Raw genomic sequence first — 22,885 nt, 5'->3', positions numbered from 1 at the left:
CTGATCATGTGGTGCCTAGCCTGCAAGTCACTTCCTCCTTCCCCCTTTACCTGCCTGCTCTGTTCCTGACTTCTTCCTTCATAATTTTCTTCTCACTTCTCCCTCCTCTCAAGCCTGAAGCCTTGACTTTTATTGACATACAACATGTATAGGGATGCAAACCTGGCTCAAATATGTTATGTCAGGAATGTTTGATGGAAATATCAAGCTACTCTGGAGGGGAAGGGAATGAAATTCCTTGACACATGAGTACCATTAAATAAATGATTGTGAGACTAATTAAATGTCACTTGCCTTCCCCCTATTCCCTGAGATCAGCATCCCATTGTGATAACCTGCCTTTCTACCAGTGTATACCTTAACACTTAACAATTCCATTTGCTACCATCAATGCTGTTATTTGTTGTGGCATAAGTGTTTTAACTTAAACACATCTAGTTGCTCATATTGCCACTTTGACTTAGCAGTTGGCTTATTTTTCTCATAATCACCATCACTCAGAATCTGCTTTTATGTGCATGTTGTAGTATCATGGACATTTACCCTAGGCCCATGGCTTAATGCAGAAATGGGATGCAAACTCCTTTCTCAGCCAGTTTCAATCAGAAAGGCAAAGGGCTGGCCCAAATTATTCATGCAGAATCCACCTCATACACAAACTATAATTAATTGAAATGTAAATCTCCACAGAAATTAGAAGAGTGGCAGTCACTCAAAAAACATTTATTTATTCATAGACTACTAGATGTCAGGAATTGCACATGATGCTGGAAATACAAAGAAAAGGCAAAGGAGAGGATCTGCTCTCAAGTAGCTTACAGTCTAATGGAAGAAATAACATGCAAACATTCTAATACAAGTTATTTTGGACATAATTGACTGAGAGAAGGGAGTAGAAGCAAGGAAGATAAGGAAATCTTTCCTTAAGTGGGGGGATTTTAACTAACCCTTAGACAAAGTCAGGGAAGTGAAAAAGTAGAGAGGAGGTGAAAAAGTATTACATACCAATGGAGGTCAGTCATTGAAATATGTCCGGAATGTCGGTGTCTTGTTTAAAGGACAACAAGGGATTCTTTATGACTGGATTAGAATTCATTGTGAAGGGGACCATGAGTTAGTTGTAAAAAAAAAAAAATAGGGAGTAGGCAGATTATGAAGATCATTTATCAACAAACAGATTTTTATTTGACCCTGGAGGTGGTAGAGAATCACTGAAATTTGTTGAGTATGTATTTAAACTGGAAAAGCACACTTACAGATTGAGGAGAAGATAGAGTAGAATGGAGAGAAAACTGTATCCAAAAGTTTATTGTAATAATTCATGTACAAGATAATAAGGGTTAAAGCAAAGTGGTGGCAATATCAGAGGAGAGAAAAGGAGGACATATTTGAAAGATATGGCAAATGTGAAATCAAAGGCAAAATTTTATATATGAAAGAGTCAGGAGGTAAGGATGATACCAAGGTTTTGAGTCTTGGCAACTAGGAGGATGGTGATAATCTCAACAGTCATAAGGAGTTTAGATAGAGTGGTGTTTGGATTTCCTTGAATCTCACCCTCCCCTGTTGGTTCTGCTCTTTTCTCTTTTTCCCCATAGAACTGTTTAAGATTTAAGCATTTTTTCTGTTGTTTGCCCATTTCCCCAGTCGTTTTTTACCGTTTTGGATTGGGAATTCTGCAAGCAGCTTGCTGATTCTGTCTCTTCTGCTAGCTTGCAGAGGTTGGCACTGTGAATTATGCAGCATAAATTCACAAAGCCAAGTGGTATGAAGTTCTGAACCTCACTATGTGTTAGGGCCAGAGCCTGGGACTTTGAAGGGTGGGTCTGAGGAACTCATTCATAATTGTAGTTGAGGTCCCTCAATCCCAAAGTTGGCTTGTGTCTAGGTTAGGAATCTGGTGCAGTAGATGAGGGGGTTAATCAGGTAGCATTCCTATGTGTGCAACTTTGCTTCCCTTTCCCCCTTATCTTGTTAAAATCACCTCTCACTGCATACCTTTCAAGTTGTGCTCAGTGAGATAGCCCCCAACTCTGTCTTGATGATCGATTTTGATTCCTGTCATTTTGAAGAACTTTTTAAAAATTAGTTTGGAAGGATAATCAGAGTGATTCTGGCTTTCGTTGCTACTAAGTTGCCATCTTCTAGGGTGAGTGTTTGGGAAGAAACATGACTTCTGCTTTGGAGAATTGTGAGCATCTTTGTCACTATAATAGCTTTTAGTGGTGGGATTCTTTTGTTGTTTGTTTAGTCATCCACAATACTTAATGCTAGAGATAGGGCCTCCACACTTCTGGAGGTAAAAGCTATTTTTTCTTTCTTGGGCTTTTGAGTTTTGAATCATTCAAGAATTTCAGAGACAACTCATTCTAGGAACTCACAAGCTTTCAGTTCTAATAAAGTTTTCTGTTCTAGGCAAAATATTGATTTTTCCCTTTAATCCACCCACAGCCAAGACTGAACTCTTTATGCTCCTTGCTTATGATTTGGTTTGAGCAGTAGTGGACTACTTCTAGACTTAACCACTACCAGTTATCTTAGAATATCTGCTTCCTTAGAGTAACCGAACAGCAAGCTCCTTTTTCATTTTATATCCCTGACCTGATTATACTGCTGCAGGGTTCAGATTGGATCAGAAACTTGAATTGAAACCCCACTCTTTGGATTCAAGTCACATCCCTACTGTTAGTTAATTTTCCTCTTTTTTAGGTATACTGGTCAGAGCCCACAACTTCTTCTCATACCTGATTGCCTAACAAAGTCGTTCTCCATTTTTCCTGGATTTGTGCCCTACAAATATGTAGATACCATCTGACAACTGTTCCCCTTGAAGTTCCTCAGCATAAATGCTAAGAGAGTTCTACTATAAGTCAGGTATGTCCTCTTGCTCTGGCATTCAGCCTTTCCCTGAACCCTCAGTTAGCTATTTCTTCTTGGCAGATCCCATTGCCAATATTTGCAGACCTCTCTGTCTCCTGATTAAATCTGAGATGAAAAAAAAACTCCTGGTGAATTTTAATTGGATTTACCCCTTTGAGATTAAGTCAGATATATTTTCTAAATCTGTTGTGAGGAGTTTGGAGAAGGTAGGAAAGTCAATATACTGCTTCTGTTTACTCACATTGTATTATCTCTTAAGGCCTACACTGTCCTCTTCTTTTTTGATCAGATTGGTTAAACATTTATCAGTTTTCCTAGTCATTTCAAATAATCAGTAATTAACATTTTTCATCATTTGAATTTTTCCAGTTTATTCCCTATCCTCTAATTTTAAACATCACTTCTTTAGTTCATTTTAGTTATTTTCTATTTTCTTATTCATTTATTTTTAGGTATATTCAGTTCACTAATCCTATATTTTGCCATTTTCTTAATATATGTTTTAAAACACATAATTTCCCCCTAAGGAGTAGTATAGTTTCATCTTTGTAATTTTGACATTTTTATTTATTATACTTTCTTGTATTTAATTATTATTTACATATATTGCTCTTTAAAACATTCATTATTTAGGATTTCATTTAAAAGTTATTTTTGTTGAGCTGTGATTTGAAAATGATGTTTAATATTCCTCTAATTTATAATTTTTTGCAATATTTCCATGATCTAATGCATTGTTAGTTTATGTAAAAGTTTGATTTCATACAAATAAATAAATAAGTTCTCTAATAGAAATATTTGGAATATCTTTTAATTTTAATTTTTATCAATAATTTCTTCAACTGTATATATTTCTCCCTTTTTTTTATTCATCCAAAATTGAGAAATGGATCTTCAAGTCTACTACCTGTATTTTGCATTTCCCTGTAACTTGGTTAATTTTTACAATATGAATTTAGATATTAAGGCATTTTGATCATATAGGTTCAATACTGATATTGGTTTATTATCTGTTTCATTTTAGCAAATATAGTTTTTTTTCCTTTTATATTGTATATTTTTCTCTTACCTTAAACAGTTAGAATGGTAACAATTCCTGATTTTTTATGTTAACCCCTAGAAGAAAATTTCTTTTTGCCTCTCCATTTATTCTGCATATATTTATTTTGAAGATTTTCTTGTAAGCAGGAGATTATAGGATTTTGTTTTCTTCTCCAATGTCACTTTTTTGTTTCATTGAATCATTTAATCTATCTACACTTAGAATTTTGAGAGTAAGGTTTATATTTTCTCCATTTGGTTTCTAATATGCCTAATATACCTTCTGTTCCTTTTTCTCTTTTAACGATAATCATTTATTGATTCAGGAAATTTTGCTTAATATATCTTATTGAACACTAATTATAGAAGCTCTCTTCTTCCTCTAACATATAAGGCCTACTTTCCAATATCTCATCCTTTCCCTTTCTTTACCAATACTATTAATTATTTTTCCTTATAACTAGTTATTTAATACTTCCCCTCTTTTTTCTCTCAGTTAAATAGTTAGATAAAATTCTTTCTTTCACTCTCTACAACATACTTTTAATTGTTAAGCATTTTAACTGTAGACTCTAAATGATCAATTTAGTGAATCTATCAATAATATGGAAATAGGTTGTGAAAAACCCACTGGAATTGGGCAACCGCTGCCAGGAAGGGAAGGTGAGCTGGGGGGACTTGAGGGAAAGAACATGAATTATGTAACAATGGCAAAATATTCTAAATTGATTAATTAAATTTTTTCAATAAAACAAAGGAATTGAATCTCTCTATAGCCACTGGAGCTGAAAGAATGAGATGGCAGGTACTGTTAAATAAATATGAGCCCTCATCAAGTGGAATTTTTTAATCCCTTTTATAGGAATGGCTAAATAACTTATGGGCAAAAGGGGCTTTGGATAGAGTCCTCCTTTAGGAGTTAGAAGAATAAGTTTCTAATTCTGGCCTTTCTAGAAACTAAGTATGACTATGTAGAAATCACTGTCATTTCCTTTCTTTGGGGATATTAGATTCTTAATAAAATGAGGTTTCTAACTTTTGAAAGAAAGGTTTGTATATTTTTTCCTAAAACAAGAATGTATTACCCTTGTTCAACTCATTTATTTTCACTTCTTTTGGTTTTTTATTATTTAATGAATAAACATTTATTCCCTCTTTAATCTCTGTTTTCTCCAGGTTTCCTTGATACTCTCTTCCAGTGCTCCTCTTAACTGTCTGACCACCAATTCTTCATCTTTTTTTTTTGCTCCATATTTATTTAAGTCATCTCTAATCACCTTGACCATCCCACAAGACTTTGTCATAGGCCCTCTTATTTTCATTCTACATTTTATACATAACCTCATGAGCTACAAGTAATTCAATTATCATGTCTTAGATGATGATTCTCAGAGCGACTTCTCCAACTTTTCCCTAACATCAACATTCAAATCCCCTTCTATTAGATATCTTGAACTCTATGTCACATAGACATCTTAAACTCAACTGAACTTTTTTTCTCTCAAATAATTCTGCTTTTTCTTCCTATTACTATTGAGGATATCACCATCCAACAAATTAGCCAACATTACAACTGAGTATTAGATTTCACCTCCCTCTCACCTCCTATATCCAATAATGTGATTTAATTTTTAGATTTTATTTTGTTAAAGTATTTTGCCAATTCCCCCTTTTCTTCTCTGAAAAGCAGGTATATACATCACATCATGCATGTATTGTAAGAGCCTCCTCATTAGTTTCTCTGCCTCAAGACTTTTACTACTCTAGTTCATCATCCACTCAACTATCAAATTTATATTCTTAAAGGACAGGTCTGATCATGTTATCCCTCTATTCAATAAATTCCATTTCCTTCTTATCACATTTAAAATCAAATACAAAATCCTCTAAGTGGCATTCAATGTATCTCAAAACTGAAGCCATTCTGACCTTTCCAGATTGCTAAAACATTTACTCCCCTGCCTTTACAAATGACACTGCACTTTTGCTGTTTCTCTCAAAAGATACTATATTTCTAAATCATATTCTTTCCCCTGACACTACCTGGCAACCCTTTCCCTTGAATTCACATCTTTTTTTTACATATATTCTCTGTCTTCTCTCAGAATTCACAATAGGCCATTTCCAGTACCATGAAAATATTCCTATTAAGTTTATGTGATATTTACACTATTTATTGTACATAATTCTATATTTGCTTCAATGTCTTTTTTGCCATTAAAATGTGAGCTTCTTTGGTTCAGAAATGATATTTTTGTCTTTCTTGTTTTTCCTATCACTTAACAAAATAACTTGCATTTGTTGATCATTTTATTGCATATTATACTATTTTATGTTATTCACAAAAACCAGGAATTATACTTAGGACTTAATTAATTCATATGTGATTAGCACAAAATCATGTAGCCTCTGTAGAAGTGATATCATATTTCTAGTTAAAGACTTTCATTTGACAAAGGAGGAAATTGTGGCATATAATGGTGATATAACTTACAAAGATGAGTTATCTAGTAAGAGTAAACTGAAAGGAGCCTGAGCCCTCATGATGATCATTTTCACAGTGAGGGGTGAAAGAGAAAGATACGTCATTTCCAATCTAGATATGAGACAATAAATTCTTTCAAATATGGTTTTATAAAATTCCATGTTTATAATCTATATTTTTTTCTTTGACTGGAAAACCATAACACCTGAAGTATTGAGGGGAGATTAGAATCAATAATTGACTAATCCATTCATGAAATCCTTGTGAAGACTCTTCTCCTTCCCAGGTATAAAATGAAGTTTTCCAATACGACTATCACTGCCAATCAGCAATAAGGGAGAGAGGGCAGGGTAACATCCACCAAAAAAGGCTCCAATTGTTTCCACCTCAACTTTATTTTCAACACTATATGCCACATATAAGGTGCAACAGTTGTTGATCCAGTAGAATAAAACAAAACAGCTCACAAGCAAGAGAATGGTCTGAGTGGCCTTGATTTCAGGGAAGGATCTAGAGGAATGGCTATTGCTATAAATGTGCTGCACTTGCTTGCTATGTCTATAGAGGAGAAGCACCATGTGGGTACTGGACAATGCCATAAGCAAATGAAAGATAAAGTCATGAAGAGTCATACCAAACAAAAATGCAGCTGCAGATTCGTTCTCATTTAATGGTCTTACCCTGAAAATATGTGATATATACTTATACCTGGAAATATTGTCATTTTTTATTGCTTCACTGAGTTCAATGACCCTGATATAGATCAATGCATTTGTTACACAGAAAAAGAGGAAACAATGTAAAATGTATTTGTGGGCTTTGACTTTGATCCTTGCCCACACAGAGTTGTTGGGACTGATGATGATGGCCTGGAACATGCTCAGAAGGCTTGTTGTGCATACAGAAAATCCCCGTGAAATTCTATAAATGTAGAAGACTACTTTACACCCCAAATCATTCAAAACATTTCTCATCCCAAAACAAAACATTATTTCTGGAATGCCTCTGGTAAAAAGTGTTGCCATATTGGCCACAGTCAAATGAGCAAGAATCAAATCAATGGGCTTCTTTTCTTGAGGCTTTATGAAGGCGATACAAACATAAAGGACAAGCAGCAATGAATTCCCTACAATACCAATGGCACATTGTAAAAAGAAGGCCACACCAAAGATCAGCTCACTAGATATCATTTGTCTTCACGGAGTCAGTAAATCTGATACCCCAAAGAATTGAAGAGCCTAAAAAAGGGAAGAAATAGACAACCTAAAAATGAAAGTAATGTGTTTGCATGACTTTCACAAACATCCCTTTTAGGTCCCATTTCTTCCAGCTGTTTGAATATTGAAAATTGATTGAATCCCATGTCTATGGTTAATAAGATCATAGATCTATATATAGATAATAAAACAATTACAAGGTATTATGATTCCCTCTCTTTGTAAATTAGGAATCTGAAATATAATGTAATAAATTTAATTGATAAATGTTACCAGAAGAACAGAGTAGTGCATGTCTTTTTTCTTTTCAATACACTATTCTACTTTAATTTTTCTTCTGAAAAAATACATTTCATATCTGTTGGAATCCACTGACTTCCGCAGGTAATAGTTGCATACTATTTAACATTTATAACACATCAAGGGGAGAAAACTGGGTATCTCAGTGGATTGAGAGCCAAGCCTATAGATGTGAGGTCCTAGGTTCAAATCTGGCCTCAGAAACTTTCCAAGTGTGTGACCCTGGGCAAGTCACTTGACCCCATTTGCCTAGCCCTAACAATTTTCTCCCTTGGAAATAATAAACAGTATTGATTCCAAGATGGCAGGTAAGGGTTTAAAAAAAATCAAAGATTTACTTGACAAAAAAAAAAAATCAAAGCCCATAGTGATAATAGATTGCAAGGTTATGACCCAGAGCCTCGCCACAGGGAAAAAAAAGTTACTAAATTTTAATTTCTTTCTGGACTTCCAATTTGCTCACAATTGTTTTTTCTCTCTACATGAGGTCCTCCAATTGGTTAATTGTGCCTATCTTTATTGTGGACATAATTACCATGTAATACTTTCATATATCAAATGCTTTCGTCAGGATTTTTATTTCCACCAGACTATCCTGAAATCCTTCTATGATGTCACTTGTGTGTTCTTGGTGATGATAGTGGTTTTATGTATATGATCATAATTTTCTCTCAGAAAAGTTGAGAGAAATGGTTATTGTGGCACTCAATAAAATATGAGGGTGCATTAAATTGGAAAGATCAAGTTTTATTTCATTAATTTTATTTAGTTTAGTTTTATTGAAAATTATGAATATGTAGTGACTATCCTATTCTAATCCATTTCTTTATTGTGTTTTGCAAAAATTCAGCCCAAAAAAATTATAATTTTATATATATAATTGGTCTATAAAAATATATCCATGTATCAGCACTTGATATAAAAATCAATTTCATATCCTCATTCATCCTTTGAAATGATCATGTCTGATTTTTTAAAATATTACTTAAAATTTTGAAAAGTACTGTAGTGTTACTACTTCCCTGAAGGTCTTTCAAATTCATTATCATGCTAAGTAGTCATTAGAATAATAGAATTTGTGACATTAATTTTTTAATCTAGTAATTTCATCTATAATCATTTTCAAATGCCTCAAAAGTGATATATCTTATGGATTTAGAAAAATCAAAATATAATCCATATTCTCAAGCATTTTATGATCTAATCGAAAACACCTTATAAAAAAACAATGTATAAGCAAACTGGATGCCAGAGAAGATTCAGAGTTGGAAGATGGAGTATCCTATTCACAAAACAAAAAGAAAAGTGTCACTGGACCAGAGAGTGCCTAGGGAAGACAGTTATAAGTTATAAGAATACTAGAAAGGTTTGGTCAAATAGATTATGAAAAGTATTAAAAACCCTGGTGATAGAAACCTACTGAACTTTATTGTGAGTAGGGGATTGACTTGGTCAGACTTACACTATGTAAGATTGCTTTGTTAATTGAGTAGAGCAAGGACTTGAAGTGGGAAGAGATTTGAGGTATGGAAACAAACTAGATGGCTATTGAAATAGTCCAGGAAGGAGCTGATGACCAAGATTTTAGCAGTGTCAGAAGAGAAAGTGTTTATTAATTTGAGATTATTAATACAGAGTTTAGGATGGGAGACTACAGAGCAGAAGAGAGGATTGACCTAAATAATGAGATTTGAGAATCATTTACATACAGATGACAAATGAATAACTGGAAATGGATACAATCAACAAGTGAATAACACAGAGGGTCAAGAGTAAAGGTAGGGTCCAGGACAGAGACCAATTGACTGCCCAAAATGAAAGGGCATGACTTGAATAAATATTCAGCAATAGCCTATCCAGGAATAATAAGCATAACCTTGGGAAAGAACCAAAGAGAGCAGCAATATGAAAACCTAGAAAGAAGTGTATCAAGTAGTTGATTAATAGTGTCAGAGGCTGGAAAGAGATCAAGAAAGAGGAGGACTGAAAAATAAAGACCATTCTATTTTTTTGGCAATTAAGAGATTGTTAATAACTTTGTGGAGAGCAAGTTTCAATGATTGATGGAGTCAGAAGCCAGACTATGGAGCATTAAAAACAAAGGGAGAAGAGAGGCAAGAAGGCACATTTAGTCAAAAATGGGAAAAGAGACAAAGAACAAAAGCTAAAGGGATCTTTACTTTTGGAGATGTATAAGAATTGATTGGGAATTGAGTTAGGAGAAAGTTAATTAAATGAACAGTGTGCTCAGAACTGTAGGTGAGTACATAGGTGAGGATAAAGGAAGATTAAATTCCTCTCTCTTTGTAATCTTTCCATATTACCTGTGATGTGGAAGAATACTATGTGTGACAGAACACATGCCAATTAAAAATAATATACTTTGCTTTTCTGTGTTTAGAGGTACTAATGTGGCCTAGAAGAATGTTTAGAGACAATTACTCTGAAAAAAAAAAAACCAAACACATTTCAAATGGAGAAACAGAGGGTTTTATTTAAAGCAAAATAAGTTAATATTCACAAAATAAACTGATAGACATAGTTGCCCTTTTTGGTGGGTGAAAGTTAGGGAAGAAAAAGGGACAAAGGAAAGAATTATAACTCATAAGATTACCAGTATGAAAAGAGGAAAGTGGATGGTAGAGGAATGTGAGGTTATCAATATTGAGAGAGCAAATGAGTCAAAAATATAAGACATAAACAAGGGGGAAATTAAATAAGAAAAATAGTCTAGAAAGAACAGTCATTAAAAGAAGTAATGGGGTATGTGAAAAAGAGAAATGTTAAAACATGGAAATAGAGTGACTTCAGGTTGGTTTCATTTGGTGAATTGTTAAGGTTAGGTAAGGCAAGAACTGGAATAACAATGACAGTAAAAATGATTCAATTAAATTGAACCCTGTGATTAAAGCATTTACCCTGTTTAGAGAACTATACAGGGAATTAAAAATAATGGCAAGGGGAAAAATAAAGAATTCAAAAATGTTAGTGAAAATAAGAGATACAAAGTATTGACTAGTAAAATGTTGATAAGAAGGCATGTTTAAAGAAACAAATGGAAAATATGGAAAAGGAAAATAGCATATTAGATAGGAGATATGAAAATATATTCAGGAAAAGGTGAGGAGGAAAAAGAAAGAAATGAAAAAATAAATGATTTTAAATCAAAATAAAGAGGTAAAAAGTGAAGAGAAATGAGACAGCATAAATTTTTATTAAAACCTCTTATCTTCTTTAATGCAGAAGATTACCAAAAATTGTTTTTAATCATAGAAAATTGGAAGGAAAATCACAACTTGAACCTCACAAAATTAATTAAAATGTAATATTTGGCAATTAAAAAAATGAATAGTAACAAAAAAATCAAGGAAAGGAAAAAGGCTAAAGAATAAAGGAATGATAAGACACGGCTCAAGTGCTTGAAAATGATATTATTAATTAAAGAAAGCCTGCATTTGACTTCTATGGTAATGAAAGATTACAGGAACAACTATTATCTTTAAGCTTTCAATATTTTATGGAAGGTGGGGCAACTGGGTGGCTCAGTGAATTGAGAGTCACGCCTAGAGACAGGAGATCCTAGGTTCAAATCTGTCCTCAGATATTTCTCAGCTGTGTGACCCTGGGCAAGTCACTTGATCCCCATTGCCTAGCCCGTACCACTCTTCGGCCTTGGAACCAATACATAGTATTGGCTCTAAGATGGAAGATAATGGTTATATATATATATATATATATATTTTTTTTTTTAATTGGAACAAGAGCAATATTTTGGGGAGAAATATTCCATCAGAATAAACATATTTGATAATTAAAACACTTCAAGAACAGCTGGATGAGTTAATCTGAGGTTCCCAACTTCCTTTTCAGGCAATCATTAATACAGCATAAGAAGAGAGATGAGATAAACTAGCACAGCAACACAATGGAAAATCAGAATATATTCCTGTCTCATGCTCTGTTCTCTTAATGTGAGACATAAAGTGATTGCATAAGATAATTCTATCATGTAAATTAGATAATATAAACTACAGTTTGGAAAAATCTGTACTTCTTAGAAATGCATAGTAAAATAAGAGGACTATACTAAGAGCCAAAGAACTTGGAGTTTATTCATACCTCTACTGAAATCTAGTGATGTGATTGTGGGCTAGTTATTTTTCCATTCTTGGTATTATTTTTTTTCACCTGTTAAATGGAAAAGCAATTATCTATTAATTTTCTCTTTTTACATGCTAACTGAATATTTTAAAGTACAAATTAGTCTGACCTGAAATAGGATATCACAATATTTCAAGTAGTGCATAAAACCTTTTAGAAAGTATGTCAAATGGAATCGATTTAATATGCACTGAGTTAACAAACACAATTTAGAACATGAAAGAATTATACTGATTACTGGATATATTGAAAATACTGTTGTGAGGGAGAGGGGATTATGAAGAAAAAATCCTTAAACTTAAGTATAACAAGGAGAAAAGAATTAAACAAAATATAAAGAAAAAGAGTGGGGGGTGGGGGATAAGAGGAAGTCAACATAGTAATAGTAATATTTCCTGGCATTAGACAAGGAGTGTGGCAGCATCAGGAAAAGGAGTGGAAACACAGAGAACAATTTTAAAATAGAAGGAAATAGTTGAAGAAAACAAAGAAAAAGAAACAGAAGAAGAAAAATTGAAATATTCTAAGTGTTAATTTGCAGGGGAGAGACTGTTATGAGGGGGAAAAGTGAAAAAAAATATTTTTTAGCCTAAAAGAGATATAGATTTGAAGAGATAATAATTACTCTTTGGGAAAAAAGTGGGGAAACACTTAAAGATACACCCAAATATAGAGAGTTTTAAAAAGATTAAAAAAATGAAAAAATAATATAGAAAACATGAATACACACATATATGCATATATATAAATTATTTTAAAATACATTTTATTGATATATTTAAAATATTAGAGTAAAAAGAAATTGAGATTATATTTACTCCATTTTGAAAGATTACAACTTCATATATAATATGTATTTACATGTGGGAGAAAATGTGGGAAATGGAAACATTAGAAAAGAAAAAGAATGTATTTATTATATAAAAACATCTGTATAGCAGTGAAAAGAACAGAATAAAATGAGATTCTTAAGGAACTCTTCCCTATTCTTTCTCTATCTCAGAGCCCAGGAATTAAGAACCACTTACTGAATCCTTGTGGACTCCTTGGTATCGTGGTAGACAACAACAGCCAGTGGAGGAGACAGGAACAGCTAGCACTCAAGATATAAGGACCTTAGTGCTCTCATAGTGAGGTCTCCCGCAGTCTAGGTCTGGGTGCCAAATCATATAGAAGTGAACTCTATGAGTTCATCTTTTAATAGGTCTGTGATTATCATCACCTGCAAAAGCTTTGACACTGTCTGTATTGGGAATTTCCAACCTGTTCCCAACAATAACAAATGCATCTAATATGTGAAAATCATCTCTATCACAATTAATTGCAATTATGCATTTCAAATGGAAAATTGGTCTCTGAGAAATGAGTTTTGAGGCTTAAATACCTTAACTGAAGAGTTTGATTTTAACTAGGGAAAATGAAGTTGATAGGAAAGAAGAGACACAACCATTTCTCACATTTCTTACTCTTGGGAGATATTGTGCTGTCAATTATTATCCATTTACATCAAATGAGGAAAAATTTTATTCCTAAAAGAATGATGAGAAAACAATTCATCCCTAGTTCTGATCTTTCTGATAAATATACATCCTCTATGACAGGGACAAAAGAAATAAAATTGGAAAATATTTCAAATCTATTGCCGTCAAACCCCTTCAGTTTAGGTATGAAAAAACTAAGACTAAATGAAGAGAAGTGATATGCCTAAGGTCACACTAGTAAGAATCATCAGAAGCAGGATTGGAACCCAAGTTCTTTTGCTCCTAAGACAATTGTGGAGGAAGGGTCAACAGATTATTCTGAGCTGTGCTTGGCCAATCCATCCTATTCCCACACATTTTACTGAGCAAACTGGAGGATAAGTTATCAGTATGAGTTCTGATGTCTTATCAATAATATGGGTTACCTTTTGATATAGGGCCTCTGTTTTAACCAAACTATTCAACATATCATTAGTATAGTTGTGTATATCTTTCTCATAAGAAAGGAAGCCCTTTTGAATCCTCTATTCATGATAATATGGAAAGAAAAGGGAGAATTTAAGTAGTGCTGGATGAATGTTCCATATATGATGAATTCCTTTCAATGTGAATACAAAGTAATTCTGATTAATCTCAGTCACAGGAATAGACTGATAATGATTGGTGAAGTCACTAACTTGTAACATGGACCACATAGTATCAGTTACAGGCAATTGTATTTATGATCGTTTGATATTAAGGTTGTTTAGTGGCTAGAATATTGGGGGCCCAGAGTCATGAAAACCTCATTTCAAATCTGGTCTCACAAACTTACTAATTATGTGTCATTGCACAAGTCCCTTAACCATCTATGAGCCTCGGTTTCCTCAACGGGAGAAAATAAATAATAATAGCACTTATTTTGCAGAGAATCACACGATATGTTTTTAAAGCATTTATGAGATTACATGTCACATAGTAGGCACTTAATAAGTAATTCCTTCCTTTCTTTTGTTCTTCTTTCCTTCTTGTAAACTCCCTAGTTACTCAGTAATGATAGCTCACTCAGCCTCTGTTCTCTTGATGAAAGAAATCAGCTTCTCAGTAGTAACAATAAAATGTGATGACATATCAAGCACTGTAGTGTAATGTTGGGAGCATTACACCCCCACTGGCTGACAATATCACATTTTAGGAAATGAGAGCTGCCTTGCAGCACTCAAAAATGTGTCCCCACTGATCCCCTTATGTGACTTGTCTCTATCTTCCCTCAATAATGGATAATAATTGTTCTCTCTCTAATAAAAAATTATTTAAGAGCAAAGACTTATAGTATAAACATATATCCCACATTAATCCTCTTAGATTATTACCCGAAAAGAGTATATTCACAGAATTAAAACCTAAATATCATTACCCATTATCCCCTAATCCTTTCCCTCTCCACAGAGTTACATTCATTCCCATTACAAGCCAGGCAAGCCAAGAACATCAATCTCCTTTAAGACACACTCCCCTGCAGACAGAAACCAGGCAATATTGCCAGGCAATTTAAAGTAACACAAGAAAAATAGAACTTGTAAATTGAGGAAAATCCCAATTCTGGTTTGTCATTAAATTACCCTCTAACCCTATACCTAGCTACTAAATGTTTTGTTATCTATCTCCTAAGTAATTGTGATTGATTGTGAAAGCTGACAAAAAGTAACAATGATTCTCCTTAAGTAAAAAGGGACTACCCTCTAAATCACTCAACTTATGTCACTCATCTATTTCTGTCATAGCAACCTTGTTTTGTTGACTATCTCCTTAGGCTTCATATCAGTTGTTAAGTTCTATGGAAGCATGTATGTAGAAAATTGATTGTGAGGAAGAAAAGCATGTACTACCTGAAACTATAAAATAAACCAACCTCATTCCATGGCAGAACGCGATGTGATGCTTACCCATGTGTGACTGAGCATATAGTGCTTCTCACTCCATTGTTAGACTAAAATCCTACCACCTGGAGAGAGAGTACTCCAGACCCTCTGAAATACTGCTGGATGGCTCTCTAAAGTGTAGGTCTGTTGTTGATGAGGATGATATTTAGTTCCCAGTAGGCTTCCATAAGTTATCAGATGTTATTTACTACTAGTTTTTTATAGAAACCACAAGGACTTTTTTTAGGGGGTTTATTATAATGAATTTCTCCTCCTTCCTTTACTTCTATTCCTAGAAAGGAGACATATTTTAAACTATCCCTAAAAATTCAATATTGTTTTGTTGTTGTCTGCATGGGCTGATTTGGGTAAATCGATTGTATAGAGATAAAATTAGGAATTTACGATAATTTGGGTTTTGTTGGTAAAGGACTATGTGAAGGCCTCAAGCCCAGCTTGGAATATTGAGCCAGAATTAGGCTTGGAATTCTGAGGGACTTAAAGAGTGGATTCACCAACTGTCAAAGCATCTCTTGGAGTTATCTGAGCTCTGAGAGTCTGGTCCTTCCTGTTCTCTGGATATGTTCTTGGGAAACTTGGAAAACCAGAGTGATAGTTTGGTTGGTAGAGAAAGTGAAAGTTGGAGAGTTGCTGAACAAGGAAGACCAACAGAGGAAAAAAAAGATCTCTTTTGTATCTCTGTGTGGCTGGACGTTAGAGGCAGAGAACTTGGTTAAGCTGACAGTTGAAGAACTGAACTAAAATTTACTTGGAGGCAGTAATTTAAGATTTATGTATAATGTAATTTTTAAAAGAATTGTAGGGGTATTGAAGAGGTACAGGGGATAAGGAAGGTTTTGTAACAGGGAATGGAAGAGTTGAAGGGACAGAGGGAATATGGCTGCTGCTGAGGTAAAAGGAAAGAGATACTCCCTTCCAAGAAGTTATCTTTCAAAAATTGGGTTCCCAGAAATGGGCCAAATATAATAGCCTGAGGGGATGTCTTCTCTATTGAGATGTTGAAGATACCCCAGAACAGGTAAGCATAGAATCGCCTGAGGAACAAGCCTTCCACTGGACCAAAGTCTCCTAGCAGGGGTCCAATAAGGACTGTTTATGGTTGAATAGCTGTCCTTAGATTCAGATGCATTTAAGTTCCCCTGAAATGATAGTCCTCTTATATGACTGTGGTTTTATTAAATAAAGATGAATTTTAATAACAAGTTTGCCTTGGGGAGGTATCAGGGTAGAGGGAATCTGGATTTCCCTTTATTGGATTTGCATCTCTCTCAGCTTTTGAGCTGAGGACAGGTCTCACAGGCTGCTGGAGGGTTTCTTTTATTCCTGTCTAAGCTAATCTATGCTATTTTTCTTTAATTCAAAACCTTTAGCAGTAGACAGCAAGAGGAAGAAAAGGTTCTGAACTTCAGAGTTGGTTAGGCCTGTCTCTTTGGTCTGATGACCCTTAAGACAGGCCTTACAGTTCAAACCACTCACCTTAAATCATTTTCTTTGATTACATGATTACAGGAATCCAAATAGAGCACACAGTTGGGAAAATTAGGAATAGAGGTACTTCTATCCTGAAGCAGGGAGAGAGGCTCCTTCCAGTCCTAGGTCCAGGAAAGAGATACCTTCAAGACCAACTGTCACTCCAAGTTGCCCCTCCCCTCATCCATTGTAATTGCTGTCAATATCTTGTCTTTAATATTCCAACTGCTGTTTGTTCTACCTGAAAGGCAGAAAGTCCAAAACTTGCTTCAGTTTTCCTTTCCACAATTGTTCCTTTTTTTTGTTTGTTTTGACCTTCCCAAGGTCACTTATTTTTATTATACTTACCAGTCTACTAAATCGAATTACTAACTACTCTCCCCAAAATAATAAACTTCCCTCAATTACTGCATCACTATGCTATGCTAATTTTATCTACTCTAAGGAATTCTCTGCAAGAAAATTTGGGTAAGGGAAGTTTTAGGGTTTTACAATAAATTCAGTACAATAAATGTATGAACAAAATCATTACAAAGAAATTTGAAGCTTAATGATAATACTACTTACTCTTGCTAAGTTAAACTTATACAATTTAAACTTTACTATCTGCAAATGAAGCTCAAGTCTATTCCTGAGTATAACTGTCTATGCTAGGCTTAACTTAACTTACTCTTGTTCTATTCCTTATTTATTATAACTATTTTCTAAATCCCTAGCCTAATCTATAATCTAATTTCATGTACAACATATATACATGCTATACTAAATATTTACAGACTCTATCACTGTTTCTAACCTAAATATAGCATATATTTTATAGAGATTATTTACATATAATACAATAATATACATAGTTCCCTAATCTTGATGTCAGTAAAATAGAAATATCTGTTGATCTTTCTATTTGCCAAAGATCTTATGGAACTAACTATATACATATTTATATTTTGTATAAATATCATTTCAGACACTCTTTTATTTACATGAGATCTCCCAATATATGCCAGTTTGTGATTTTGTGTTTTGTGTCTAATAGTGTTGTGTGGAACGAATACTTATCAAGTTTATTCAGATTTCCACTTCTCATGTTGACTGATAGATCTCTTCTTTCTTCCACATTATGTAGTGTTGCCTGCTATTTCCCAAATATGTGAAATTAATTTTGTTTCATGATTTCACCACACTCTGTCTTACATATAAGTTCTGCTTTCCATCTGTCCTCTTTTTATTAAACAAATTTACAAACTTCAGTCTTAGCTGTCCATTTCAGCTTTTTTTCTTTGTTTCTTTTCACTAGCAGCTTTTCTTGATGCTTTTCCTCTGGGATGCTTTAAAATCTATTCCTCTAGGATGCTTTAAAACCTCTGAAATGGAAATTTGTCTTCATCTCATCACTCTGGTATGCTTGACTTCTGGGATGTCTCTGTCTCAAACATGTGTTACTATTGTTTCTTTGTGGGGTATTTTTTGATGTTAATCAGTGTTTGTTTTCATTTCTCGGTACTACCTTTTGTCTAATTATCTTCTTCTGTTATGTCTGTTACAGTGATGTTGGATTTTTCTATTTTTATGTGAGAACAGTGGAACCTTTAGTCTTTCCCAGAAATTTTTATAGATGTTGGGTAGTAAGCAATACTTCATGTGGTCCAGTCCATTTTATGTCTATAGCCAATTTTCTATTGAAAATTTTTATGTATATTTTATCTCCTGGTTTGATATTGTGGGAAATTGTAATCCAGGGATGCTGTTTTTTTGTATCAAACCCATTTCATGCAACTCTGATGTTCTTGTTTGTAAAGCTTGTATATCTTTTGATAATTGACAATCTGGTTTGTGAGAAGTTCTAAGTCAGATAAAGGAATGTGTGATGGGATCATTAAGTTGTTTACTTCTTCCTCTGTTTGTTTTCTTATTTTTTTAAACTCTTCATATTCTTTTTTTCACCAATCTTTCAACAGAGCATACCCAAATGTTTTTGTCAGCCTTCTTTACAGAAGCAAAAACAAACAAACCCCAAAACAAAGGAAGGACCTATTGATAGTGGAATGGTGGACCAGATTGTGGTATGTAAATGTAATGGAAAATTATTGCACCATGATAAATGATGAAAGAAATTCATGAAACATTGGAAGACTTGTAGGAACTGATACAAGGGGAAGAACATAGAATCAGGAAACAAAATATGTGATATCAACAGCAATGTAAATAAAAATTTAAAAATATCAAGACATTTGAATTTATATTTAAATAGAAAGACAGTTTTGGTTCCAGGAGACAAATAATAAAAACATGGTGATACTCTTGGTAAAAATGTAGAGGATCACAGGTATAGAATATTACATATATCCTCAAAGTTGGCCACTGCACTATTTAGTTTTGTTTAATATTTTTTCACAACAGTGATCCTGATGATGATGGAGATGATATAATGATTATGATGATGGTATCTGAGTTTTATTTAGTGCTTTAATTATATATGTAATTGTATATATATATATATATTACCTTATTAGTTTTAATTTTCTTTGAGTTACATGTTTAGCCATAATTATTTTTGTATTTGGCACTAGAGACTATATATTTTTATTCGTGGGAGAGGAAAGGAATAGTTTTTTTTAATTTTATAATATGTTATTTGATCATTTATAAGCATTATTAGTTGAAGACAAAGATCATTTTCTTTTCCTCCCCCCCATCCCACATAGCCGACGTGTGATTCCACTGGGTATCACATGTGTTCTTGATTCGAAACCCATTGTCATGTTTTTAATATTTGCATTAGAGTTTCATTTAGAGTCTCTCCTCTGTCATGTCCCCTCAACCGCTGTAGTCAGGCAGTTGCTTTTCCTCCGTGTTTCTACTCCCACAGTTTATCCTCTGCTTATGAATAGCGTTTTTTCTCCTAGATCCCTGCAGATTATTCAGGGACTTTACACCACGCCCTAATGGAGAATTCCATTACATTCGATTATACCACAATGTATTAGTCTCTGTGTACAATGTTCTCCTGGTTCTGTTCCTTTCGCTCTGCATCACTTCCTGGTAGTCAATCCAGTCTCCATGGAATTCCTCTACTTTATTATTCCTTTTAGCACAATAGTATTCCATCAACAACATATACCACAATTTGTTCAGCCATTCCCCAATTGATGGGCACCCCCTCATTTTCCAATTTTTGGCCACCACAAAGAGTGCAGCTATGAATATTCTTGTACAAGTCTTTTCCCTTATTATCTCTTTGGGATATAACCCTGCAGTGCTATACCTGGATCAAAGGGCAGACAGTCTTTTATCACCCTTTAGGCATAGTACCAAATTGCCCTCCAGAATGGCTGGATCAATTCACAACTCCACCAGCAATGAATTAGTGTCCACACTTTGCCACATCCTCCACCATTCATTATTATCCATAGCTGTCATGTTAGCCAATCTGCCAAGTGTGAGGTGATACCTCAGAGTTGTTTTGATTTGCATCTCTCTGATTATAAGAGATGTAGAGCACTTTTTCATGTGCTTATTAATAGTTTTTATTTCTTTGGATGAGAACTGCCTGTTCATGTCCCTTGCCCATTTGTCAATTGGAGAATGGCTTGATTTTTTGTACAATTGATTTAGTTCTTTATAAATTTAAGTAATTAACCCTTTGTCAGAAGTTTTTATGAAGATTGCTTACCAATTTGTTGCTACCCTTCTGATATTGGTTATATTGGTTTTGTTTGTACAAAAACTTTTTAATTTGATGTATTCCAGATTATTTATTTTGCATTTTGTAACTCTTTCTAATTCTTGCTTGGTTTTGAAGTCTTTCCCTTCCCAAAGGTCTGACATGTATGCTATTCATTGTTCTCCTAATTTTCTTATCCTTTCCTTCCTTATGTTCAAGTCATTTACCCATTTTGAATTTATCTTTGTGTAGGGTGTGAGGTGTTGATCTTAACCTAATCTTTCCCACACTGTCCTCCAATTTTCCCAGCAGTTTTTATGAAATAGTGGATTTTTGTCCCAAAAGCTGGGATCCTTGCGCTTGTCATATACTGTCTTGTTGAGGTTGCTTGCCCCCAGTCTATTCCACTGTTCCTCCTTTTTGTCTTTTAGCCAGTACCTGATTTTTTTGATGACTGCTGCTTTATAATATAGTCTGAGATCTGGGACTGCAAGGCCCCTTTCCTTGGTATTTTTTTTTTCATTATTTCCCTGGATATCCTTGATCTTTTGTTCTTCTAAATGAACTTTGTTATGGTTTTTTCTAAATCAGTAAAAAAAATTTTTGGAAGTTCCATGGGTATGGCATTAAATAGATAGATGAGTTTGGGTAGGATGGTCATTTTTATTATATTGGCTCATCCTACCCATGAGCAATTAATATTTTGCCAATTGCTCAAGTCTAGTTTTAGTTGTGCGGAGAGTGTTTTGTAGTTGTGTTCATATAGTTCCTGTGTTTCTCTCGGGAAATAGATTACTAAGTATTTTATTTTGTCTAAGGTAATTTTGAATGGGATTTCTCTTTCTAGTTCTTGCTGCTGAGCTGTGTTGGAAATATATACAAATGCTGATGACTTATGTGGGTTTATTTTGTATCCTGCAACTTTGCTAAAGTTGTTGATTATTTCGATTAGCTTTTTGGTTGTATCTCTAGGATTCTTTAAGTAGACCATCATGTCATGTGCAAAGAGCGATAACTTGGTCTCCTCCTTGCCTATTTTAATGCCTTCAATTTCTTTTTCTTCTCTAATTGCTACTGCTATTGTTTCTAATACAATGTCAAATAATAGAGGTTATAATGGGCATCCTTTTTCACTCCTGATCTTGATGGGAATGGATTTTGTTTATCCCCATTGCAGATGATATTAGTTGATGGTTTTAGATATATACTGTTTATTAATTTTAGGAACAACCCTTCTATTCCTATGCTTTCTAGTGTTTTCTTTAGGAATGGGTGTTGTATTTTATCAAAGGCTATTTCTGCATCTATTGAGATAATCATGTGGTTCTTGTTGGTTTGCTTGTTGATATGGTCAATTATGTGGATAGTTTTCCTAATATTGAACCAGTCCTGCATCCCTGGTATGAATCCTATTTGATCATAGTGCATGACCCTTCTGATCACTTGCTGGAGTCTTTTTGTTAGTATCCTATTTAAGATTTTTGCAACTATATTCATTAGGGAGATTGGTCTATAATTTTCTTTCTCTGTTTTTGGCCTGCCTGACTTTTGATTTAGTACCATATTTGTGTCATGAAAGGAATTTGGTAGAACTCCCTCTTTGCTTATTATGTCAAATAGTTTGTATAGTATTGGAGTTAGCTGTTCTTTGAATGTTTGATAGAATTCACTGGTGAATCTGTCAGGCCCTTGGGATTTTTTCTTAGGAAGTTCTTTGATGGCCTGTTGTATTTCTTTTTCTGATAAGGGATTCTTTAAAAAATATATTTCTTATTTTGTTAGTCTAGGCAATTTATATTTTTGTAAATATTCATCCATATCACCTAGGTTGGTATATTTATTGCCATATAGTTGGGCAAAGTGGTTTTTAATGATTGCCTTAATTTCCTCTTCATTGGAGGTGAGATCCCCCCTTTCATCCTTGATGCTTTTAATTTGCCTTTCTTCTTTCCTTTTTTAAATTAGATTGACCAGTACTTTGTTTATTTTGTATGTTTTTTCAAAGTACCAGCTTCTAGTCTTGTTTATTAGCTCAATAGTTCTGTCACTTTCGATTTTATTAATTTCTTCCTTAATTTTTAGGATCTCTAGTTTGGTTTTCTTCTGGGGGGTTTTAATTCTTTCGTTCTCAAGTTTTTTGATTTGCAATTCCAATTCCTTGATCTCTGTCCTCCCTAATCTGTTAATATATGCACTCAGGGATATGAATTTTCCTCTAAATACTGCCTCGGATGCAACCCATAAGGTTTGAAAGGATGTCTTGC

At 34.0% G+C, this 22,885-nt stretch overlaps 1 protein-coding gene across 1 annotated transcript; it reads right to left on the bottom strand.

The window, feature by feature from the left end:
• Positions 1-6,636: 6,636 nt before the first annotated feature.
• monDomV1R1285 (vomeronasal 1 receptor monDomV1R1285) lies at positions 6,637-7,596 on the bottom strand. The gene is given in 1 exon segment (NM_001167373.1): positions 6,637-7,596. A coding segment is annotated over 1 exon segment (960 nt).
• Between the last annotated feature and the right edge of the window lie 15,289 nt (positions 7,597-22,885).

Source organism: Monodelphis domestica, chromosome 2, assembly GCF_027887165.1.
Source record: "Monodelphis domestica isolate mMonDom1 chromosome 2, mMonDom1.pri, whole genome shotgun sequence".
Lineage (NCBI taxonomy): Eukaryota > Metazoa > Chordata > Mammalia > Didelphimorphia > Didelphidae > Monodelphis > Monodelphis domestica.
The sequence above is the reverse complement of the archived record's forward strand: the minus strand, read 5'-3'. Positions and strand labels throughout refer to the sequence as shown.